This window comes from Acanthopagrus latus, chromosome 7, assembly GCF_904848185.1.
Source record: "Acanthopagrus latus isolate v.2019 chromosome 7, fAcaLat1.1, whole genome shotgun sequence".
Classification (NCBI taxonomy): domain Eukaryota; kingdom Metazoa; phylum Chordata; class Actinopteri; order Spariformes; family Sparidae; genus Acanthopagrus; species Acanthopagrus latus.
The window spans coordinates 3465190-3489826 of NC_051045.1; the positions used below are offsets into that span (position 1 = coordinate 3465190).

General features: G+C 42.6%; 1 protein-coding gene across 2 annotated transcripts; it reads left to right on the plus strand.

The window, feature by feature from the left end:
- Positions 1 to 31: 31 nt before the first annotated feature.
- On the plus strand, positions 32 to 23589 carry fam120c (family with sequence similarity 120C). Of its 2 annotated transcripts, none has more exons than XM_037103864.1 (17): positions 32 to 1583; positions 4432 to 4678; positions 4878 to 4960; positions 7092 to 7220; positions 8708 to 8810; positions 8915 to 8988; positions 9455 to 9648; positions 11733 to 11895; positions 11992 to 12075; positions 12232 to 12403; positions 13133 to 13382; positions 14133 to 14247; positions 15056 to 15265; positions 15428 to 15668; positions 15889 to 16024; positions 17038 to 17101; positions 17260 to 23589. In XM_037103864.1, the coding sequence occupies exons 1-17, from the start codon at positions 1068 to 1070 to the stop codon at positions 17515 to 17517; spliced, it is 3039 nt and encodes a 1012-aa protein (XP_036959759.1). In that variant the 5' UTR covers positions 32 to 1067; the 3' UTR covers positions 17518 to 23589. The 2 variants fall into 2 exon arrangements, with proteins under 2 accessions (XP_036959759.1, XP_036959758.1); XM_037103863.1 differs by having other exon boundaries at positions 33 to 1583; positions 9374 to 9648.
- The last annotated feature ends 1048 nt before the right edge of the window (positions 23590 to 24637 follow it).

Sequence of the window (24637 nt, forward strand, 5' to 3'; positions counted from 1 at the left end):
CCTCCACTCCCTCCGCCTTCCCTCCCACTCCACTGGGCCGCGAGGAAGTCGCAAGATGGCTGATGTCGCTTGGAAGTAATGTTCCCCTCTGCAACATGAAGCCGTGAGTGTGGAAGAAAGCGAGGGAGGCACCATCGGGCTTTTATTTTTCTTTTCTTTTAGTTACTTTTCTTTTATTTCGTCAAACATCCATCTCATTCCGCGTCGTGTCCGCCCCGGACTTGTCTTCGGGAGTTGACGCGTCAAATCACGCCGGGGACCCTGCCAGCAGCTAACAGCTAGCCACACAGTTAGCAAATGTTAGTACAGCTAGCCAGTGAGCCAGGCACACAGCTTGTTAGTTTGTTTTAATTGATATTCTGACACCTGCGACCCAACAAGCTACCGCTACGCACGTGGTGACATTTGCCCGAGGTAGTGCAAGAGTAAATGTCAAATACTGTAGCTGTCAGGTAGAAATTAAGATTTTGCAAGCTGCTCGGTTAACATCATGTCCGCGAACTGGCCATCCAGCCTGTGGGTTGCTAACTAATGCGCAGTATTGCATCTGATTCATGTGCACAAACCAGCAGAATAACTGTTTTGTAGGCATTTCTCGATAATATCCACCACCTTGCTGCATTTCCGTTATTTGCTGCCAACTACATTTTTGAAGCTGGTTGTGTTAAAGCCAAATTATGGGATCAGGAAAAATGTTGAACTTTTTCTGGTAGTAGGTAGCTACACTGGCCTTGCTGGCATCTAACCAAAAATCCACAGCGATGGACACTAAACTGAGCACCCACGACCAAAACTGAGAAATTGGCATTTTGATATCTCTGGATAAGTAACGCTAGCTGACACACTAGTTCAGCGGTGTATGGTGACTCATTTCAATAGTCTGGGTGACAGATAAGTTGTTTTGCAGGGTTAACTAAACTACAGTTAGTCACTACATCGGAGACCAGTTAGCTTGCCTGAAGTGCACAGCTAGCTACAGTCTCGCCCCACATCACATTTCAAACACGGCGTACAGAACGTATTCAGAGCCTGCTCCCGGCCAGACACATAGGCTCAACAACACCGTCATGGGAGTGCAGGGTTTTCAAGAGTATTTAGAGAAGCGGTGTCCCGGGGCCGCAGTCCCGGTGGACCTCCTGAAGCTTGCCCGTACCGCGGCCCGCCAGCCCCCTCACCACCATCACCCACACCACCACCCACATCACCCCGGGCCCATGCCTCCCCCGCCCCCGCCTGCCAGGATCCTAATCGACGCTGACTCCGGCCTGCAGCGCCTCTACGGCGGCTACCAGACGGACTGGGTGTGCGGGGGTGAGTGGAACGCCATGCTGGGCTACCTGGCTGCTCTGTCACAGGCGTGCCTGTACCAGGGTGGCCTGGAGCTGGTCGTGGTTTTCAACGGCACACTGGGGAAGGAGCGCTGGCCCGAGTGGGCGCGGCGAGCTCAGGGCCAGAGACAGACGGCACAGCTGATAGTCAACCACGTCGGCAGCAAGGCCACCCCGCCTCCAAGGGCATGGTTCCTGCCCCCGGCCTGCCTCAGCCACTGCGTCCGCCTCGCTATGTTCCGCTTCCGAGTGCGGGTGAGCAATTTGTTAAGTTGTTTTATTGTGGTCATATGGCGTGCATTTCATTTAACACTTGCACTCTCTTGTTGCACGCCCATATAGTAGCTGACATCATGTAGCGCTGTTTTAACTCCTTCCAGTTGGCGACCGATTGTAACTACCTGCCCCCCCAGCACAAATAAATGAGTCAATCTGGAATTTTGTTATGTTAAGGTTTAAACAAATACAAATCTAATCTGCTGATAAGCGGGCTGCCTTGCTCTCACTGCCTCTAACAGCATATATTTCTGCCTCTGTCTGGTGCCTGTAGCGGGCCTGTTCTGCCCTCTTGTATTTGGGATGGTCCACTGGGAGGAGGAATGCATCCAGTGCAACAGATTTTTTTTTTCTTCTAGATATCAGAAGCAGTGGCTACTGGCTAAACCAGCATGTGCATCCTTGTTCAACATGACCTAGCCTAGCCTATATATTACATAACATGAACTCAATGAACCTGTCATACATTGTTGAGGAACTGCTGAGTGGAAAGACTATTTATAGGCCCCCAGTACCTGAAAGTAGTGCATTACTAATGCCTTACTTTGTGCATTTCCTTTGGTTTGTGATTGAGTATATTTATTTCTAACCTATTGGCTTGTTACTATTTTATCTGATATGAAATAAAGTAGAGTAAGGTGGATGTACTATGTCTGCCTCTCCCTATTACTAGAGAATACAGTAAGGTGAAATGAAGACTGTGTCATCCAACTCTCCAAAGCAGACGGGTTATAGGCTAAAGAATAACATGTTTGAAAAAGGAAATGTGAGTCATAACGTTACGTTGAAGGCCTGCAGTAAATGCAGCTACACCGCTGATTGCCTCTCAAGGTTCCCTCCTGTCATCTTTACCCAGCGGTCTCTGTTTTTTTTTTTGCTTTTTGCTTTTGATCTACCCTCCCATCTCCTTGCATGCTAGTATTAGAAAAAACAGACAATGCAATAGTGTATGAGATGATTCTTGTTAGAATAGAAAAATCCCACCCACATTACAGTACAACTCGTTCTGATGTTCCTTGTGCGCGTATGGCATCATTACTCACAGTTCCCGTGTGTACTTGCTTGTTTTTCCTTCCTGTGCTCTGAAATACAGTCCTATTTCTGCTCCTTCAAGTATCTCACCTCTGCTTGGATTACACGTTTACTAAAGTCACTGTTTTTCCCCTCTGTGCAGATATTGCTTTGGTGTCCTACTCAGCATTACAAGTACTGCACACATGTTTGGTCTGTCTGTTTGGAATGATTGCATACATTTTTATTCTGGGTGAAATTGGTTATCCGTTTCAGTTTTATTTATTAGTGCGTGACACGAGAATTAATAAGCAGTTTGAACAACTTTGTCATGAAACCGATTCCTCAATCAGCCTTGCCTTCCCTGCCCCAAATTGTAGCTTGTTAAATAGATTTTTAATGAAGTAACTATATCAAATTATTTAGTTTCCACATTGATTAACACTGACGTTGATTAACAAGATTAACATAACGATTCTGGCTTAATCATGAAGCTCCCCTGTTCTAGTTTTGTGGCATAACCATGCACCTCATTCACCATAAGGTTTCTGCATGAGTGTCCTCTAAAGCAATTGTTTTGCCCTAAGCCCAGGTATCTGCATCGCAACCAGTAATTTGGAACTAATTTTCCCACACACTTATTTTTGCAAGCAGACCAATTTTATTGTTTTCTTTTCATTGCTATTGAGCTTTAGTATGTTGTTGGTATGCCAAGTGTGTCAGCTGTCAGTCATCTCTATCGTCTCAATAAACCGAGTATGCAGCAGCGACTGCCAGCATGGTAGCTCATCAGTTTCACAGATGCCAGTTCATCTTTTTGCTGTGTTGGGGTGTTTCATGGTCTTTGTGAGACTGTACAGAAACTAATGATTATTATTTTCTTGATTTAAAGACATGTCTAAGGATGGAAAGTTTTTAAGAAGTTTGAAATATAACAAAATGATCAGCAGAATTTGAGGAAACAACACTTTTGATCTGAAGTCAAAACCTGTTGAGTGCTTCAGATGTTCTCGCCGCTGTGTCCCAGTTAACAGCGCTAGCTGCGCAGCTAACTGAGTTAACTAGCCATCAGCAGCTCCAGTTGACTGCAGTTAGTGGTTATACTGGTGATATGTTGCCGCTGTTTTTATTTATGAATTCTACAGGTGGCCAGTTGTTACATGAATCTTTAATCAAGAAGGTATTTTGATGAAGTTGGACATATTTGGTTGAAGAATGACTTGAACAATAATCAAGATACTTCCAGATACATTTTCTGATAAACTAATCAGTTAATCAACTCATCATTGAAGTTCTAAACTACTGTGATCAGGGCTGAAACTTGTGATTATTTTCATTGTTGATTAGTTTTTGTTCTTATCAATTAGTTGTTTTGTCTATAAAATTTTCCCTGAAGCCCAAGATGACATCTTCAAACATCTTGTTTTGTCTAGATGGACACATAGATTTTTAAAACCCAATATACCAGAGTTTTTCTTTATAAATTACTGTAACTGAATCTACTGGAATATAGCATATTTTATATAATTATAAAGCCATTTGTAATAGTTTTTTAAAAAATGTTTTGATACTATGGTATGTTTCTTTTTTGTTGTATGATTGTTCTAAATCTTACACTCTGGTGTGGAGGATTTATATCCTGTACCTGTAATATTGCAATACATTTTAATAAAAAAGAATGAGAATACAAGATCAAAATGGGACATGGAGGAAGCCACATTTCTCCGAGCAGGATGTTAACATTTTATGAGGTGCCATACCAGAGTTTGTCTAGTCATGACACAGCAGACAGAGTTTGTCCTCTCTGCATCTACAGGTTGTACAGACCTTGGAGGACCACCACCAGGAAGTGCTGTCTCTCTACAGGGACTTTGGATTTGCTGGCCTGATTGCTCAGGATTCTGAGTTCGCCCTCTGCAACGTCCCCGCCTACTTCTCCTCACACGCGCTCAAACTGAGCTGGAACGGCAAGAACCTGACCACACACCAGTACCTGCTGTCTGAGGCCGCCAGGCAGCTCGGGCTCAAGACACAGCACCTGCCATGCTTCGCTGCTCTGCTGGGTGAGGAGCAGCGCAAACTCACACACATCAGGCTTCACACACAAACACAGCAAATCAAACATGTACCACACATTTCTCTGACGCTCTGTCACTGAAACACACTCACTCCAACCTGTGATTTGTATTTTTGGCGCCCCTCTTCGTCTGTCGCCCTTGTTCATTGACACAACAAACATTTGCGAACGTTCCTTTCTTGCAGGAAATCATATTCTGCCTGATGAGGACCTGGCTGCCTTCCACTGGAGTCTGCTGGGACCAGAACACCCACTAGCTTCTCTCAAGGTATGTTTCTAAGTCCTCTTAAACAATAAGCTTCTCTCTCAGAAGATACTAACTGTCATGATCATGTCATACAGTAATTACTTAAATGCATCAGCCCTGATTTGATTTAAATGTAAACAGAAAAAGACCTTTTATATCCAATTTTGCTTCTAGTTCATTATCATTCAGAGAAAAGCCTCCTTGTTTTCTGTTATTCTCCTTACTACTGTGTCAATTTGCTGATGCTGAGTGCTTCTTTTTCACAGTAAAATCCTTTAAGTGATTATGGGGCAAAACGATGTAAGGCTTTTATAGTGTCACAGGAAATGGTTATTTTTCTTAACAACTTGACATTTATATAAATGATTAGAAGGAATGCATGCGTGATATGAAGAAAAGATAGTATAGTTATCAGGAGAAATATCATCCAGATAAATGTAAAATGATAAACACAGACAAGAATAGAGAAGAAGAATATTTTGTCATTTCCCAACACTTGTTTGCAAACATGGAACATATGTGAAGTATGAAACGATTGAGAGCTTTTTTGTAATGTTAGAATATTTCGTGCATGGTCCAGACAAATTGGGCCTTGTTTGATTAACTGTGTTCAAAAATTGTTCGAACCTCTGTTTTTTTCAGAGCTATTTGTTCGTGGTGTAAGTGTGATAGCAGACTTGGAGGTGGTGTGATGTATGAAAACAACAGACTGAGGAGAGAAAACGCCACTTCGCTGCCTGCCATGGCATTCTTTGCCTTCACTTAGTCTCTTATTTTCATATATGTGAACACACTGTTGTGCTATATTGGTAACCAGTGACACCAGTCCCGTCTCGTAGCAGTACACAAAATTAGCAGTTCCTTGTGTACCTCGATTTGAGGGTCACAGATCGATATGTTTTCAGTACAGCAGGGAAAACAAAAAGAGGAGCAAATAAGATTCTTTAAAAGTCATTTATCGTGAAAACTGTAAACATTGACAAACCATGGTAAGCCAACTAGCTGTAGATGATAAGAAATTGATGCGCTGCACATGTGTTCCTCGTGTGCGACTGTGTGGACATATTTATACTTTTTTTGGCAGTAATTGTTTCTGTCTTTGAGCGCAACGAGCTGAGGAAGTCGCTTACCAAAGATAACATCCTGAAGATCCTGGATGACAAGCTGCACAAGTCGCTGGCCGTTTTAAGTTATTGCCTACTTAACCAGTAAAAAAATGAGGCAGCTGTGAATTAGCAGGGTCCCTTTTTCGAATAGATTAATAATGTTGTATTGGATTGGAGCATAGGCTCGTGCATTTATAGCAAATCTGAGGCATTTCTGATACTCTGACTCGTATCGGAACATCCCTATTGAAAATACATTAGCAGTGAACAACAGCTGCTGCTGATGTTATTTTAGATAGATATCTTTAAATCTAGCTGTCTGACTTTAAAATCCTTTATCCTGTTAAAGATATAGTTAATAAAATAGGAAAAATGTGATTAAAAGATGACAGAGACGTGACTTGAAACAGTAAGAACATGTTTTAAAATGTGTAAATGTTCAGATATCTGGCCGACTTGTGAAAAACTCGCAATCTAGTCTTTCATCTCATCTCTCATAAAACCGAACATCTGAATTACATTTTTAAGTTAATGAGCCAGACAAGTGCAGGATCAGAATCAGATGCAGCTTAATTAGCGAGAGAGCCTGAAGTGAAGCCATCTTCTCAATGCTGTCTCTCTCTTTTTTTTTTTTTATTGGCTCCATAGGAATATTTAAATAGCCAGAATTTATCTTTGAATCAAACTGTGTCAGAAAAGTGAGACTTGAACAGTTACAAAACATGTAGTGAGTCTGACTTGTGTAAAGATAGATTTATGTCTTTACTTTCACAATACAACAAATGCCTTCTGCAATGATCTGTCAATGGAATAATGCCCAAAATCTGTAAACTATCATCAACTTGTAATTTCAGTGACATCTGTTGGGCTCTGCTGCTTTTTCTTGACTAGATAACCGTCAGTCCTGTCCTCTACAACACCACTGTGTAATAAGTAGCAACATGTTTTTGTCTACTTGCATGAAATAAAATGTTCAGTAACTTTCAAAGTGTCCACCCCGCCCAGTCAGGTATATGGGGATTAAAACCTGTATTGTTCTCTCTCAGGTGCGAGCCCATCAGTTGGTGCTGCCGCCCTGCGAGGTGGTGATCAAGGCCGTCTCAGAGTACGTATCCTCCATCAAAGACCTGGGAAACCTCGATGCCATCGCCAGAGATGTCTTCAAACAGTCACAGGTAGGTCATGTGTACCTTTGTCATTGATCAATACTTTGTGCTGTGAAATCTTACAGTAAATATAAAATCTACGTTTCCGAATTTAAAAGGAAACTATATCTGACAGCTTGTTTCTGACCCAGCATACCATCCTGTTGCTGATGGTTGAATCGGTCAGGGCTGTTGACACAAGATCTGAGTCAGCATTTGGACTTCCTCTCACATCAGGGCTGAAACATAGAATTACACCACGCCTTATACATTAATCCATGTGCCGAACAGGCTTGTCTGGCTTCAGTTCATCATGGCGTTGAGCTGCAGCAGTGTTTTAAGTGTCGATTACTCATATAAGTCACATTCTGTCTACATGTCTGTGAAATGGGCTGCAGTCATGTTGTGTGAGTGTGAGGAGACTTTTGTCCGATCTGCATCCATCATCGTGACGCAATAACCTTTCCTGGAAATATAGTGTCATGGTATCACAGTTTTACACAATATGTATTACTGTGAAACATGTTTGCTTCATTTGGCGGTCAAGCTAAAACTGCATTAGCTGTAACGGCTGAAATCTAATGCGATGAAACTGTCAGTCGATGAATTGGTCTGTCGATCATCAGAAAATGAACCAACAAGTGTCATTTTAAAAGAGAAAGTGTAAGGGATCGGTATTTAAGATAAGATTTCAATATTGCATCTTTCATTAATATTCCACTGATTTGCTGCTTTATCAGTACTCCCTCAGTTGATTATTCTTTTATGAAATAATTATGTTTTCAAGAATATATCTTTATTATATAAAAGTATACATTCAGAACAGGAATATAATATCGGTATAACATCTCACCAGAAATTTAAGATGTCACTAAAATGAACAATATTCCTGACATCAGTGACATGATTGCTTTCTACGTATCCGTGTTGAACAGTATGTATATTGATACAGTATTGGCTTTTTACTTGCAAAAGTTTTATTGCGCTTACAGTAATTAGGGTTGTTGTCGTCAATTCAAGTGTATTTCGAGTCATCACCATCTGGTTCACTTCACTGTCTCAGCCGCTGCCTCGCTGCTGACCTCAGTGTGTGTGTGTGTGTGTGTGTGTGTGTGTGTGTGTGTGTGTGGCAGCAGCAGCACTGCAGGGGAGACTAAATTACATCAGAACATTACAAAGCACCGATAAATAACTGTTAACGTCAGAGCTTATCAATACTACAGCATTTTATAGTTTAGCCTCAGGGCCTGATTAAACTGGGTTTCAGGACCCATCCCAACCCAACTGTAAGTATTTTATGCTCCTCTTTCCCACGTGGCGGTGAACTGAGTGTCTTTTTGGGAGTTGGATGAAGTCTGCGATATTAATTGTTCATTTAGCCAACATTGAGTTAATAAATCACCGCTTTGACTGTGAAATTACTCAGGGAATTACTCAGCAGTTACTCAGGACGTTTCACTTTCAGAATCCCAGCGTGATATTCAGACAACATAATGCTTTGTTGCCTTCGTTTCCAGTCTCGTATGGAGGACAAGGTGGAGCGATTCAAGAAAGCTGTGGAGTATTTCTCAGCTGCCTCCAAACCACGCTCGCCCAACATGGGGCCCTCGTCTTTCATCTGTGAGTAGTAAACGGCTTGCTTTAGAAAACAGCACCACTAGTTTACATCACTACGTCATCGTTTTTGTTAATTTACGTCCCTGGTTTTTCTATCCCTGCTGCAGTACCTGGGTTTGGACCCAATCCATTTGGGGGACCACCTGGTCACATGGGACCGATGCAGCCTGGAAAGAATCAGGTAGATTCCAAATCTCTGTAATCCTTCGTCCTCTTTGATGTAATTTGCTCTCTGCTCTGCATGAATCTACATGTAGTAGAGTGGATTACGTTTTTTTTTTGTTTTTTTTTGCTCTTTGAAATCCCTTTGTGGCATGTGCTCATTTAGGGGAAACACTGGCTGAGGGAGGGAGGGGTTGCAGTCCTTTCCATCCCAAAGCCCCCCACCAGCCTTGATTAGATGCTTCTAGTTTGATCTGAAATAAAATAGGGCAGTAGTTCCCGTCCCTGAGACATCTTCTCCTCCTCCCTCCCCTCTTTCTCTCCTCTGCTCCTTCTTTTCTTGTCTGCTCCTACACTTCTTTTCTTCCTTCTCCTCCTCTCCTCTCCTCTCTGTCCAATCACAGTTCCCACCTCCCCAGGTTCCAGGGTTTAAGCCACCCTATCAAAATGCTCCATATGGACCTGGCTCCACCCCTCTGTTCCAGAACCCACCGCCGCCGTCCCAAGACTGCAATGATTCACTGACGGGCAAGATGGGCTTCTCTGATTGGTCAGCTCCATATGATTCCACTCAGGGGGGAAGTCGATTACCCAACCATCACACCAGCACTCAGTCTGGTCCCTCTCCGTCTCCTTCCTCGTCATCAGATGGAGATGAACCCAACGACAATAACACAAAGTAAGACACACAGCCATGTTTACACCTGTCAGGCTTTAGCGGACAGTGAGCTCCTTAATTAGATCAAACGAAGGGCGGGCTTTGGCTTTTTAGGTGGAGCAAAGCACTTTACATAACACTTGTTTGGAGTAAACACAAGAAGAGCTTAGCTTTCAAGGTATGTGTACAGCTTACACTTAACAACAGTAGTGCCCATGAGGAAAATGGCGCTTGACATGAGAGAGTAAGCAGCTGAATCCCAGATTGTAAATTAAATGCTGCAATAATTAAATCCATGCAGTGTGCATATATATTTTAATGGTTTGTTTTCAGCTAAAATAAACCTGATCAAAGTCGATCCTTTCTTTACCGTAGCATAAAGTGTTTTTCTCACTTTAGCCTGCGAGTGTTGAAATTTCATCTCCTTGAGCATTTCACTGTATACATGAGTGAAAATTAAGGGTGCACGCTACAGGAATTTTGGGCTGATTTGACCCAGATTGGCTCTGCTGATAAACAGAGAAGAAATCTGGTCCAGAGCTTGTTCGGTCCAGAAGGTCAGCACAGCTTGTCTGGTAGTGTGATGGCTGTACAGATTCCAGTCTTAAACCTCTCTAGCTGCTGGGATGCCCCCAGTCTTCAGCAGTATTGTCAAGATAAACCAGTGAAAAAAAGAGAAATCCCAAACTGCTAACTGACTCACTGGGGATGTGTCTATAAATATCAAATGTGTAAGAAATTAATTAAATCCAGATGACTGTGATTGTCATTACATCAGTGCTTTCGCAAAAGCCTACAAGAACGATATCCCGCAGCAGCTGGTGGTGCAGCTCACCTCCATGTTGATCTTTTTTCCCCCAAAATGTTCTCATTCAGACAAATGTGCTCTGCCTTCTCACAGCAACGTGCTGATGTTAGTACAGCAAGTGTGTCATGCCACAACCTCCATTTTGTTTATTTCTGCGTCCCTGTGAGGTGGTGCATTGCTTCCTTAATAACATCCTGTAGTGTTTGATGCGGCATTATTTTCAAGCAGTTACATGTTTGAGATTAGAGACACGAAAATCTGCGATAATTCTATTTATGTGCATGTTGTAGTCTGTATTCAAACTCGATTAGGGTTATAGAACTCCTGTAGTGTGAGCCTGTCCTGAATATGAGCAAGTACAACAGTCTGAAAAGTTCAGAAAATAACATCACTTTACTGTAATGAAACCTTAAAAACAAAGAAAAGACTTGTGTAACCAAAACAGTATGATATGGATTATATTGCTCAGCCTGACGTCAAATGTCTATGGTAGCAGATCATACCAGCCGTCACTAAGTTATGTTAATTCTAGCATTAAGTTGGTGACAGGCCAACATTAAACCTGTCAGCTGTGCGGTTAAAGTGCTCTCTGAAAGCTCTCGGCTGAAGATTGTTTATGAGGGAAGAACAAGAACCCTAACAGAGCGATCTCTCTTCTCTGTAGCAGATCAGGTCACATCAATTTCAGGAGTCGCATTCTCCAAAATAAACCTTCATCCATATAATATCAACATAAATTAAGCTTATAAATATGATAATTAATGTAATATTTTTGATCAAATCAGATACGTTTATCCAACCGTTATGTAAATATCAGAAATGGGACTGGGGCCAAAAAGTTACTTGATCAGGACATCCCTCAAGTCAGCTGGAGAGCTGAAAGCTCTTTCCAGAATGCAATGCATCCATAGCCGCTCTATATCATATCACACACTTGTTGGCTGACTTTTTGTCAACAACCTTATGGTGTTAAGTGCCACAGCTTAGAGTTTCAGGGATCACAACTGCAGGGGAAATCATCTACTGAGGAGACACGTGTGTTGTTGTTTTTTTGTTTTTTGTTTTTTTTGTTTTTTTCTCTTCATGTTTTGTTGATCCATCAGTCTTTTTAAATGAAAGCTTTACGAGTCCAAATTGGGATACCTTTGACTTGTGGAGAATGTTTTAAGTGTCTGAGAGGCCGTAAAACAAAATGAACATCTATGCAAAATGTGTTTGAGGAAACGCTTTCCGTGCAGAAACTCTGGAGTCCAGCCAGGATGACTAAACTCTCCCATCAACCCTTTTTTTTTCTTAGCCATTTGACAGACAAGCCCTCTCGGTGGGAGGATCCTGCCGGAAGGGGGGGCTCAGCCTCTGGAGACGGTTCCCAAGGCAACGGGAGCGGGTCAAACATTCCGTCACTGTTGTCTATGGCGACGCGGAGTCACATGGACATTACCACACCCCCTCTGCCTCAGGTGTGTGTCCATTAGAGACTTAGATTAGACATTTTCAAACTAAACACAGCTGTATGGTGTCCGGAAAAATTTTGTCACTGTGTTTGCTCATTTTAGGTCAGTGCTGAGGTTCTTCGTGTAGCCGAGCACAGACACAGAAGAGGACTGATGTACCCCCAGATTTTCCACATATTGACCAAGGTATTTTTCTTTGCACTTGTGTCTTTGAAAGGCCATCTCTTTTTGAGTTAAACAAGAGTTACAAAAATGGCAATGGAGGTCAGAGCTCACGGTACTTTAAACTCTCCTGTTATTCACCCTGTCCTTCCTTCTCACTCTACCCACCGCATCCCTCAGGGAGAGATGAAGATGCCAGTGTGTATAGAGGATGAGTGTAACTCTGAGCTGCCTCCTGCCTCGCTGCTGTTCCGTGCGGCCCGACAGTATGCATACGGCGTCCTCTTCAGTCTGGCTGAAACACACCGTCGCCTGGAGAGGCTCGCTCTCCGCAAGAGGGCTCCCCTGGAAGGTAGGTCCTGGGACTGAAGTAGAAGAGATAAATGAGGGCAGTATGGGAGATATGTTGATCATTGTTGTGTATGTGGACTCTAGATATTCTCAGATTTATTCATTGATAGTTAGATAATTTTCCACAGAACTTTAACATAGAGGTAAAAGTATTTTTTCTCTGAGCCGGGGGATCGATAAGAACGTTGAAAAGGTGTTTTAGCTAAATGTACTCTGAAATGTCTTCCAGGCAGCCAGTTAACTTCAGGATGGGTATTTTTTTATATTCAGGTTATATTGTGCGACAGTTCGCCAATGTAGCTGTTGCAACCATTGTTTATGTCACATAAACCTAGAATATTGGGATATTGAATAAATAATAATCATTAGCTTTTCAGGCTTCTCCATAAAGGTTGATGACTTGTCGAGTGGATCTTTCAGCCGCCTGGCAGGAGAGAAGCTAGGATTTTATTCCATAGTCATAGATAAAGATCAGTCTACACTAATTTTATTAGTATTATACTATTTGTTGAATAAGATTTCAGCAGTGGGAGTAGGATTGTTTCTGACTCATATGATACAAACATTTCCAATAACTCCAGAGGGTTGTCAAGTCCGACTGACCAAATTTATTGAAATAGATGTAATCATTTCCAAAACGTACATCGTGTTTTTATCTAACAAAATATTCTTCTTCAGTTCATATTGTTCATTTTTATACCAACACACTTCTGCTGATTCTGTGATGCAGTTCCTCCAGTGATTGTCAAAGAGTGGAGCAGCGGTAAAGCCAAGTCGGCCCTGACTCCGGAGCTGATTCCGGCCCTGTGTTTCCGGGAGTGGACTTGCCCCAACCTGCGGCGGCTGTGGTTGGGCCGTGCCAGTGAGGACCGCTCCAGGAGAACCAGGGCCTTCCTTGCCTGCCTACGCTCTGACTGCCCAGCCCTCCTCAACCCAGCACAGGTCCCACAGCATCTGCTGCTCATGTGCTGTGTGCTCAGGTATGACTCACGAGCCTCTCAGTGAGAGTGTGTGTTTCAATTTTTAGCTCTTACTTAGCTGAAATGTTTGCAGATAAATGAATTTCTATGCGCAACTATTTTTACTAATCACTTGAGTAGTTTTCATTTGGCAAAGATGCCCAAAATGTGCTTGTTTCAGCTTCTCAGATGTGAGGATTTGCTGCTAGGTGTTTCAGGATAGAGCATCTTTGGGTTTAAGGATGTTAATTTGGACAAGACATTTAAAATCATCATCATCTTTGGCTCGAGGAAAAACTGATTAATATTCTTTTGTTGAAATTTGTTTCTCTATCGACAGAAAATATTCAACCATTTTAAGGCACAAAACTTTAGTTTGAAGTGCCTTGCATGCACATGCCATCTAATTTGCCTTTTCCTTGGGGGACATTTTGAATTGTCACAGCAGAAAAAGACATGACATCCTCAAAACTGGCTCAACATATTTCAGAATTGCAGCAGAGGAGTGGGGGAGCAGCGACTGAAGGAGGCCTTATTGCCCAAATAGTGTGTCATGCAAAGGGTCAGTGGACACGGTTTAGACTGAGAGACCATCACTCAGTGTAGCATGAGGAGCGATGTAGAATTGACAGCCTTGAAAAGCTGCTATCAGACTTTCCCTGTCAGACAGATGCGTTGTCTAGAGAGAGTCGCTGTGTTGGAGCCTGTATTGCTTTCACTTCAGCTCTGTGTCCCTATTCTAAAGAGAGCTTTGTATTTCTTCCCTCTCAGGTATATGATGCAGTGGCCTGGGGGAAGGATCCTCCAGAGACATGAGCTAGATGCCTTTCTGGCTCAGGCTGTTTCCAGTCAGCTCTACGAACCCGACCAGCTACAGGAGCTCAAGGTAAGACTACACTCCCTCATTGTCGGATAATAATAGGCAACAGAATACAGGCGATTTCTGCATATTTATTTTGAGTTACCTTGGTTTTTTTTGTGGTTTTGATTCATCACCTTTGTGTAGTATAAACACATTTTATTTGCATAAGAATAATGCATCAGCAGACTCAGTGGTGCAGCTGCTTGATGTTGAAGACGCTGTGTATTTTTGTACAATTATGCTTTTTTGTGAATTTTATGGCAGCAGCACGTTTCAGTTAAGTCGGGACAGCGACAACAAAAGACTGGGAAAGTTGTGGAACACTCTAAATTCACCTGTTTGTAAGGTAAACAGGTGATAGTATGATGATTGATGATGCATCTTTGAAAGGCTCAGCTCTTCACCAGCGAGGATGGGGCCAAGTTCACCACTGTGTGAGACATGAATGTAAAAATGACGTTGATAGATAGGCTCAGGAACACTTCTTGTAAATAAACAGAGTGTATATATGAAAATTATTGCATTCTATTTATACTTTTAATCTGAAAGAGTGTTCCAACTTTTCTGGGAACCGGTATGTTGTCGTAATCTTAGAAGACTCCTTTTTGGTGTTGCAAGCAAAATTTGTTCATTAATAAGCAACAAAAGGTTTCACACTTCACATCTTGTCTCCTTTGAGACACGATGTAACGTGTGCCCACATACCATGTGTTCAGGACTTCACGATTCACAACTCTTCAGCGCCGTTTCTTCTTCTAGCTTCTCTACTACTCGTCTCTGGCTGCCTACAGTTTAAAAATGGTGTAATTCTACATTTGTGGGTGTCTGTTAGGTGGAGAAAGTGGATGCCCGTGGTGTGCAGCTGGCCTCTCTCTTTATGGCCGGCGTTGACACAGCGCTGTTCATCAATGATGTCTGCGGCCAGCCGTTGCCATGGGAACACTGCTGTCCCTGGGGCTTTTTTGACGGCAAACTGTTCCAGAGCAAACTGGCCCGGGCTGCTCGTGACCGGGCCGCCCTGCTGGACATGTGTGAGGGGCAGGTACGAACCTGAGTTTACTGTGTGTATGTCCATGTGGTTTTGTGAATGAGTGTGTGTGTGTGTGTATTGGCAGAAATGAACTGAAATGAACACCTATCAGCTACAACCACTCAGCCGTTTAGATGGTCGCAGGTTTTCCACACTTGTCTTTCTGCTCTGCAGGAGGAGCTGGTGTCCAAGGTGGAGAAGATGCGTCAGGCGATCCTCGAGGGCATCAACTTCTCCCGCCCCCCTCCTCCTCCACCTCCTCTTCCACCTCCTGCCTTCCTCCCACCAACCATGGTGCCCCCTTTCTACCCCATGCCTCCAATCTACCCACCTCGCCCCATGGGCGGCATGCCTCCTCATCATCACCCACATCATCCACATCACCCAGCACAGCACAGACCCAGAGCCTTCCCAGGTACACTGATGCTCTATTTCCACCTGTTGCTTTCTCCACATGGACATTTTAAAGCATACTTAGACTGGAATGGATGTAGGCTTTTAAGTTTGCATTATGCTCAGTTTAGAGGATAACACATCAAAATTAAAGTGCAAAATAGTCAGTTTGTCGTTTGTAAGTGGTATATCTTAAGACTGTTATTTGAGTCCGTCTCAGTTGTCTTTTCTTATGTCTTCAGGCATCCAGTCCATCCCCCCTCAGGGAGGGAAACTGGAGATCGCTGGCATGGTCGTTGGCCAGTGGGCTGGAAACAAACCAATCCGTGGGAGAGGGGGGTTCAACATGCAGGTGGTGTCGGTGGGAGCAGGGAGAGGGTGAGTAAGATGATGCTACAACTACGACATTCTCGCTCATTAAACCACCAGCTTTCCAAGGTTGTTTGTCATTATTACAATGTTTAAGTCTATTCTCAAAACATTGAAATGCCTTTTAGTCATAGCAAATAGCATTAGCATGCATTAATAATATCTTTCTCTTCAAAGGCAAACAGGCTGCTGTATAGTTCTGTTACAGACAGTATGCTTATAGAAAATATTCCCTCAGTCTCAGAGAGTGGTGGAGTAATTTATGTTTTGCAAGTCAATGCTGTTACCGGCATTACCTGAAGATACAAACTCAATTAAGGCAGCAACATTAGCTAGATGGCTAACAAAGCACGTTGAAGAACACATTTCACTACATTATGTATCAGACTTGACTGCAAAGCACACCAAAGTGCTTTTAAACTGCATTTTTGTAAAGGTGGGAATCTTTGACAGTCTAACAATTGTAACTATGCAATCTGCCAGTTAACCTAAGTGATCTTAATTAAATTACTGCCTGAGGAGCAAAAACGGCGAAGGAAATTTTTCTTGTGTGTTAAAGTAGATTTCAGAAAATTATCCACATCAGTTTGGAAGCATCTTTTGTGTCCTCTGTCACAGTTACAAGACTTTTTTACAGAGGACTGTCTGTTCTTCAGCAGCCACATTTATAATGTAGTTTGTAGTTATTTTACTGCAATTTTCAATCGAATTTTCAATTCCCTCTTTGATCAGTGTCAATATAGCTGATTACAGAGCACACTTACTGTCATTTACCTGCATTTATGTTTCTGTCTGACAATGTCATGATCTTAGATAATAATTTAGTCAGCAGGTTGGTTAAAGTCTTGTAACTTGCTGCAGTGTGTGTTGGCCAGCATGTCACCAACACGTCTCTAGGTGGCAGTGTACTCACTAAATGCTTTGGCCTCATCTTGCAAAGCCATCTAGTTCAGAAATGTAAAGCAGACTACTGATACTAGTTGTGTGCCACATCAAAACTTCTCTCCATGTCTTCATCACAGGAGGGGTAAAGAGATTCCAGCGAAAGTTAGGGGAGTGAAAAAGACACCTGCCAACAGAACACAGGTACGTCACGAGACGCGGGCCAAACCCTCACACGAAGCTCTTAAATCTTGCAATACATTTTCCCTCAGGAGTTGTGATCGGCAGGGAACGTCACATTCCTACTTTCCATCACATCTCCTGCTGTTCTCTTAAGATTCTGCCTGTCTGTCCCCCTCCAGACGTCGTCACCGCCCCCACCCAGCTCTCCCCCAAAGCCCTCAGAGGAGGCGGGCTCCACGCCAGAGGTCGCGACTCAGCAGCTGAATGGCAGCTCAGCAGCCTCCGCCATCGGCCAGCCCTTGGAGCTGGCCCCCCTGGCCCAGCCAGTCCCGTGTGCCTTAGCCAGCAGAGACAACCAATCAGAGGGGGTGGAAGTGGAGGCCCCCTGTTGCCTTGACGACTGCCCGTCAGACGGAGCACTACAGAAGGAAGAGTGAAGGCATCCCTCCCAGGATGCACTGCTCTGAGAGAGTTCTCTGTGTTCGACTGCCTTTCCCTGTTTTTGTAGCCCTGCCTGCTAGCTGTGCACATCGTCACATGGAGCAGGAAGTGATCGGAGGCTCCTCCTCCTCTTACCTGCTGCTCCATGTGATAGGCTCAAGCAGTTAGCTGTTACTTCCTTTTTAGTTTTCTCATGTGGTTTTACATTGTTTTATGAAGAGAGGTTTTCTCCATGAGTCTGTAAGCGCCCCACCCCTCAAAAATCCTAAATGCCTCCCTCCTGCACTCAAAGTAAGATAAGCTTGAAGCCCCCCCCCCATTTAAAGCCACCTTTTAAACGAGCCCCCTAGTACGTATGAGAATCTGTACAGTTTGAATTTATTATTTTGTGTTTTAATGGTCCCATTGTATGAATCTCTGCACACAGATGTTAAGCTTGCGGTTACGGTGACAGAATGGATGTGGTTTCCATGGTTACAGCATCTAGGCCCGGTCGCCATGGTTGGTAGTTGTGTGTTGATGCGGTTTGTTGCCATAGCCATCTTGTGTGAGGTTTGTCTTACATGAATTCAGAGAGTTGTTCAGAGTTTGACTCTGGACATGTGCAGCGACCCTCATTCCCCAAACTCTGCAGGCTAGCAGCACTGCTAAACACACAGTGTTAGTATACCTACTAACAACAAACCTCTATATTGATTGATTGGTTATTAATCATAGGAGCACTTCTACACCACCATGGTATTGGCGTGCTATCTCACTTTGACCTATGTAGCATAGCCTAGTGCTTATCTGTGCTAAGAGACCCCATGAATTTATGCACCTTAAGCCCCAAAGTATGCAAGATATTACCCCGCTCCTCAAAAAAGAAAAAGTGCATTATTATATTATCCTCCCATCCCCCATGTCCCTTTGTCCCAAAGCTTTGATTGTATTTCCCCAACAGATGCACTTGATGTTGTATTTAAATATATGGAAAATTTAAAAAGCCCCTATACAGGTTAATTGACAGTGTGTGAGGGGTGTCCCCCGCGCATAAGTAAATCATTATGACATGTAGAACTACATTTAAAGGTAGAGATCTATTTGAGAGACGTCAGAATGTGAACAGAGTGGTTTCAGACAAAGAAGCACTTTGTTTTAAAAATGTTAAACCACACTGGACAGTCCTCTACCAGGTGATAAAGAAATGAAAAACTCTGAGGCACCTTCTGGAGTTAAAGGCCAAAAAGAAAAAGAATAATGCTGCCCGGCAAAAAGATGGAAATGAATGGTATGGATCTGGGTTACTGCTGCCAGGCAGAGTTCCCTTCAGACTGGCCTCACGTTCAATCAAGAACTTTGCAATGAAGCTGAAAGGACTCCTGATCTCCATGTCAAGGATTCCTGCAAATCAGATTTCTTAAAAGTTATTTCCAAAGTGTATTTTAATACGGCTAGCCGACTGAGGCAGCCAGTGATATAAAAGGGGTGTGGCAACAACGCCTCAAAGATCCCCCCACCTTCTGGTGGTGATTGAGCAACACCGAGAGCTGTTGCCCCGCGGAGCTCCGGTGTGTCACTTTAGACCAACAGGAAGCACTTCCCTGCCCTGAAGTACCTCCGCCCAACACAGCAGAGGCTTTATGGGTTGGATCACATGACAGAAGAGAGAGAGTGAGAGAGGCCTCATGGCGGACCCGAGTGTGCCGCTCACAATCTGAGACTTCTAAGATAATGAATTGTTTTATTAGAGCACTTATGTTTGTAGAGAATGAGATGTGTCCCCCATAGTAGATTTCATCTGACTACGGAAATACAACTTACCATTTACTGGTAGCACAACTGCAAATGTATAAGCAGTAGACCGACAGATAACTGCCTGAGAGATGCTGGCCATGAACATTGTAATCTCTATAAACTTACTACTAAGAGAGGTTGAAATGAGCTCACTATGTTAAAAAAAAAAAAAAGGCAAGTCAACAAGAAGCACCTTATTTTCTTACTATGTTGATGACTTGTGCTCTATCGTGTGCCACAAAATTGACATGGAAAAAGCTCTTCTGAAATGCCATTTTGAAGGACAAAACCCTGACTATATATGTAAGTGTTAATGTAGTCGCGTCAGACATCCCCTCAGTTATGAACTCAACCATTACAGTGAAATGCTGACAGTTCAGCCAGCCGTGAGTGTAGGCCTACGCTCATCGTCACAGGGCTGGGCCACGCCGCCGTCTCTTACACCAACACCAAATGAAACCAGAGGTTCGGACTTTGTTAGCCGATATCGGTAGAGATGAAGCATGTGATTGCTGTAGGTGTTCATAGGTTAAGAGTAGGTAACAGCGTCGGGCTTAACACAGGACTGTAATAAACAGACACCAAGACTAGGCTAGAGAATATAGCTCCACTGGCCGAAATACTAAGTCTAGAATTACTAGGAGTCATATACTTAACTGCTTTCAACTTTTGACATTAGTACAAATACGTGTATCGCAACAGTACATTGTTAGAAGATGGCTTTTTCTGCGGCGAGCCAGAGTGTGATCTGGTATACGATGCCCTCTCTTGATTCGCTCGCCAGACAACAGTAACACACACACACACACACTCACACACATAAACATACATATATACACAAACACACACACACGACAGACAGGTATTCAGTTGCATTTGTTACCAGCAGCATTCTCTCTGCTTTTGTGCTGAAGTGATTTTGTGCAGTTTCAGTTCCCAGTGGAGTGGTCGTCAGTTCATCAGAGATCATTTGGTAACACATTCTACTGACTCTGAAAATAAATAAAAAAAAATATAAATAAATAAATAAAATAAATCCCACACGTTCGAGTTTGCATGGACGGATTAAAAAAAAAAAACAACAAAAAACAGTACACGTTAGAGGTGTCCGGTAGGCACAGAAGCAACCATATATCCACAACACATCCACACACACACACACACGAACATACACAAACACACACAGATACATAGATGTTAAACCCTGAGTTACACAGTAGCTAGTATGGATTTAAAAAAAAAAAAGTCAACACAATACATGATGTAGTGTCCCTCTCTTGTCCTTGTCTGTTTTAGTTCGATAGATATTTGATCAGTGATTTTTATGCTTGTTATCCTAACTCCCCCGCCCACCCTGCTACGACACTTTCTCACCTCCCCCGTCCCTCTCTACAACCCCCAAACTGTTCATTCATTTCTTTTCTCCGCCCTCCAGTATCCCCCATAGAGTACACGCAGCCATGCATACACACAACACACACACAAACACACCGATACCCACTGATTCTCATAAAAAACAGTCACACATAAAACACACTCAGATATTTTACACACAGTTAATCTCCCCCCCCTCCTGTATCTCAGTTCTCTCTTTCACTCTCTCCACCTCCCTCTCTGCCTCTCCTTTAGCCCTTAGGACCGTTTCTATTGGCCGTTTTTTTTTTTTCTCTCTCTTTTTCTCTGTGGGCTGCCCCGCCCCTTAATCAACCCAACTAACAGTAAAGGTTATATTAACGTTGATAATCAGTTTCTGTATGTATCTAGCCAGAGTCTGGAAAAAAAAATCAGAAAAAAAAAAATCAAAAACGGTTTTATTCAATTGTGCAAATGTGTTTTTTCTTACTATTTTTAATGTTATTACATCTTCTAATCTAATCCTTCTACCATTGCTTCAGTTAGTACTGAAATACGCTTAGCCAACCTAGAGATTTGAACTGTAATGATTGCGATTTTCCTTACCTGTATTTTATATGGCATCTTTAGACCACCGTTTATTATGTACGTAAGTAAATATTGCCCGTTTTTTCGAATTGAAAATCGTCGTCTGCACTATGTATTATGATTATTCTCATAATATCCCTGATAACAATTTTGTGGTCGACTCATTATCAATCTAAGCTGAAGTCTGCGCCCTTGCACAAAGCAGCGAAACATCTCTTGTAAACACCTGAGAACCAAAGTACACCTAGCATCCCCCTCGACGCCCCTATAAAGCCCCCATAGTCCTCCTGCCCCCCGACCCCCCGACGTTGATGGTTTGCCCCCCCCGAGTAACAAGTTTTCTGATGAGTATGATTATATATATATTATGACATTACAGCACGTGTGATTTATCTGACAAGTCTGTGAGGCAATGGTGGTTTTTTTTTTCGTTTTGTTTTAAACACTGTGGAGACGCAGACAGACAGGGAAGAAGGAAGGAAGTGTGTTTGTGTGGACAGAGCGAGCGAGTAGCAAAAAATGTTCAGGCTCGCTCGCTTGCTCACTCGCTCGTTTGCGCTCGCGCTCAGTCGTATCTTCTCCATTGACTGAATTCAAGGTTGTGTGAACCGCCGCACGCGTTGACCTCAGATCTACACTAATAACACAGGAAGGAACGACACCTGACAAATATGCTTTCAGACGTGCTGGGGTTTTGGCGCCCTCTTTTGCATTTTTTTTTTTTTTTGTCTCACGTGTAATTGTTGCGCTCTCTCTCAAGCTTGCCTTTTAAATTCTCAGATCCAGAATGATAGAGCAACTTATTACCACACCGAGTCGCTACATGTGTGGGGATGGAGGCTGTTGAAAGAGGCTGGATTTTCCTCAAATAAACAAATCTGAGATCAGCTGGTCTTCAAGTAGAAGTCACAAAAAAAAATGTTTTCATCTCAGCATAAATAAGAAGAGTGAGACTCAAACACGGTTTAGTCTATAAAAGGATGAAATTGATTATTTTTATTAAGGAAAATGTCAGAAGTGGACTTGTTTTTAATGCTTTATAGAGCTGCACTGATTAGTTGATTAACAGAAATTAATTTAAGTCACTTTTAGAGCAAAAATACCAAATATTTGCTCGTCCCAGTGCCTGAAAAATGACGATTTCATGCTGAACTTTACCACACTGTTGGTTGAATAAAACAAGTAATTTGATTTCATCACACTGGGAAAATGTTTAAATTGAAACAATAAGATTAATTGATCATGAAAATGACTTTGTTTCTTTATGTGACATTAAACTGTATATCTAAACAAGCAATTTGACAGCATCGCCTTGGGCTTTGGTGGCCATGTTATACACCAAACTATTAACGTTAACTGAGAAAATAATGCACTGATTGATTTGTAATGAAACTTATCATTGCAGCACTAGAAAACCAACAAGTGTGGAGTTGTCAGCTGTTTACAATCCATGAATTTGAGCACCATTCAAAAAAAAAAAAAAAAGGATTTCTGGTTCTTCCAGGAAGACGTAACGGCCAAAAAATCTCAGCTTAAGTTGTCACGAGGAAAATTCCGCCTCTCTGTGCCTGATGATGAAATGATAAGAGCATCCTGCCTCGCTGCCTACGCAGATGGGAGCTTCGCTGAAGAGCTCGACAATGTAAAGAGAACCCAAAGTCCCAGAATAGAAATGTACTATGTAGTGTTGTAGACGTTAAAACAGTGTTATTGTCTGTCATACAGAGTGTGGAAAGGAATCATCGGTTTTGTTGTACCTGTTCTGATCTATTTGCAGGATTCTCACAGCATTTTGTCCAGTTTGAATAAAGGTCCCTATTCTGTCTGTCTCTCTCTACACTGCCACTCCCCCCCTCAGAAGCTCCCCAAGCTCCAGTATAATCCCCCCAGCCCCGTCCCCCCATGGAAGAGTCCCTGTCAAAGGGCTCGAGTTGATCTTTGTGGGCCAGTTCTTGTCACGGTCAATCACAGCCACAAGTCTGCCAATGCATGTACTTCTGTACCCAGGGCCACCTAAAACTACCTGTGCAGCGAAAAGGGTTAAAATTTATCCATAATATTATTGTTATAGAAATATTATCATCATCATTATTGCTGTTATAATTATGGTTGGTATAATTTGTCATCATTGTTAGCATTATGGAAGCACCAGACTGTTTGTGGAAAGACGAGAAAAAGAAAGCTTTTTTTTTTTTTTTTTTTTAAATTGTCTGGCTGTTGGTGGTCTGATCTCACAGAGGGAGGGGAGGAATGGTTCAGAAAGAGACAAAAGATGGCAGTCATGTTTGTACTGGTTGGGAAATGACTTACAGTGCTGAAATAAAATTTATTCTTTTAGTAAAAAAAAAGTATTTGTTGTGTGCGGTGTCTTGATTTTTAGATACACCTTTGGTTTCACCTTTAAAAATGCAAAGACAGATCTGACACCAGGGATGGTCGCTGTAAAGATATTTTTGTCAGTGAAAAGAATAAATCTATAAAGAAAAATGTTTTTGGTTTAGAAATGTGAAGTCTTGGTAATTTATGTGGATATCTCTTCAACACAAAACAGATTTCTTTGTTTTTTCTTCTCATTCTGTTGAAAATGTTTTGAACTACAATTCAAGCATTTCACACTGTAAATGATCAATTGCCTCTGTGGCTTCAGTGCATTGTGGGTAATGTAGGCACCATGCTTTGAAAAGCAGTCAACAGTCACATATAACAATGTTGGACTCATTTTGGACAGTTAGAAAACTGATGCAGCAAACCCAAGAATACCCCCAGCTTCATCCTACATGTTCTTCTTACTTTTGAAAATCTGGTGCCTATGTTACCCACAATGCATCTTTGCCAAATGTGTGACATCACTCGAGGCAATTTATCAAATTACATGCAGCTTCCTTCTGGAGCTGCAAAAGACCTTTATAATATTTTTCCTACATATGTCGTTGTACTCACTCAGACCTTTAAGCACACTTTAAGGTGAGAAATTGGTGGAGTTGCCCTTTAACTGACTTGAAGTCTCGTTGTAGGCGCCTTCCGCGGACGTAAATCTCGAGATATTTGCTCACGTTATCATCATCAGCCTCACTCCGCTAGATGGAAAGATGGCGAGGAGGGTCCGAGGATCCCACATGAAGGCGTGAAGTAAACCCGCCGCTCCTCTGTGGCACCTAAAGAGACGTTAACTCAGGGAAATGTGTCACACACTTATATACATATACTTATTAAAGCTTTATAAAGCTCTGAATCACTGTCAGTCAACCTGTTCAAAACGGACTCGAAGCATCTTCAACGGTCAAAATGGCGACATCTGCTGGACAAACCGTTGGTCCTGTCGTCCTGCGTTTCTGTGGTTTACAGTCACATCCATACTTGGTGTCACCGTTTTAACTATTTAATGTTGTTGATTAGAGT

What these genes read in the sequence shown, in the direction of transcription:
- fam120c (XM_037103863.1), top strand. Translation starts at nt 1,068, where the DNA reads ATGGGAGTGCAGGGTTTTCAAGAGTATTTAGAGAAGCGGTGTCCCGGG. An exon ending in ATGTCTTCAAACAGTCACAG is followed by an intron (nt 7,221 to 8,707) that starts GTAGGTCATGTG and finishes CTTCGTTTCCAG; the next exon opens with TCTCGTATGGAGGACAAGGT. An exon ending in CCACACCCCCTCTGCCTCAG is followed by an intron (nt 11,896 to 11,991) that starts GTGTGTGTCCAT and finishes TGCTCATTTTAG; the next exon opens with GTCAGTGCTGAGGTTCTTCG.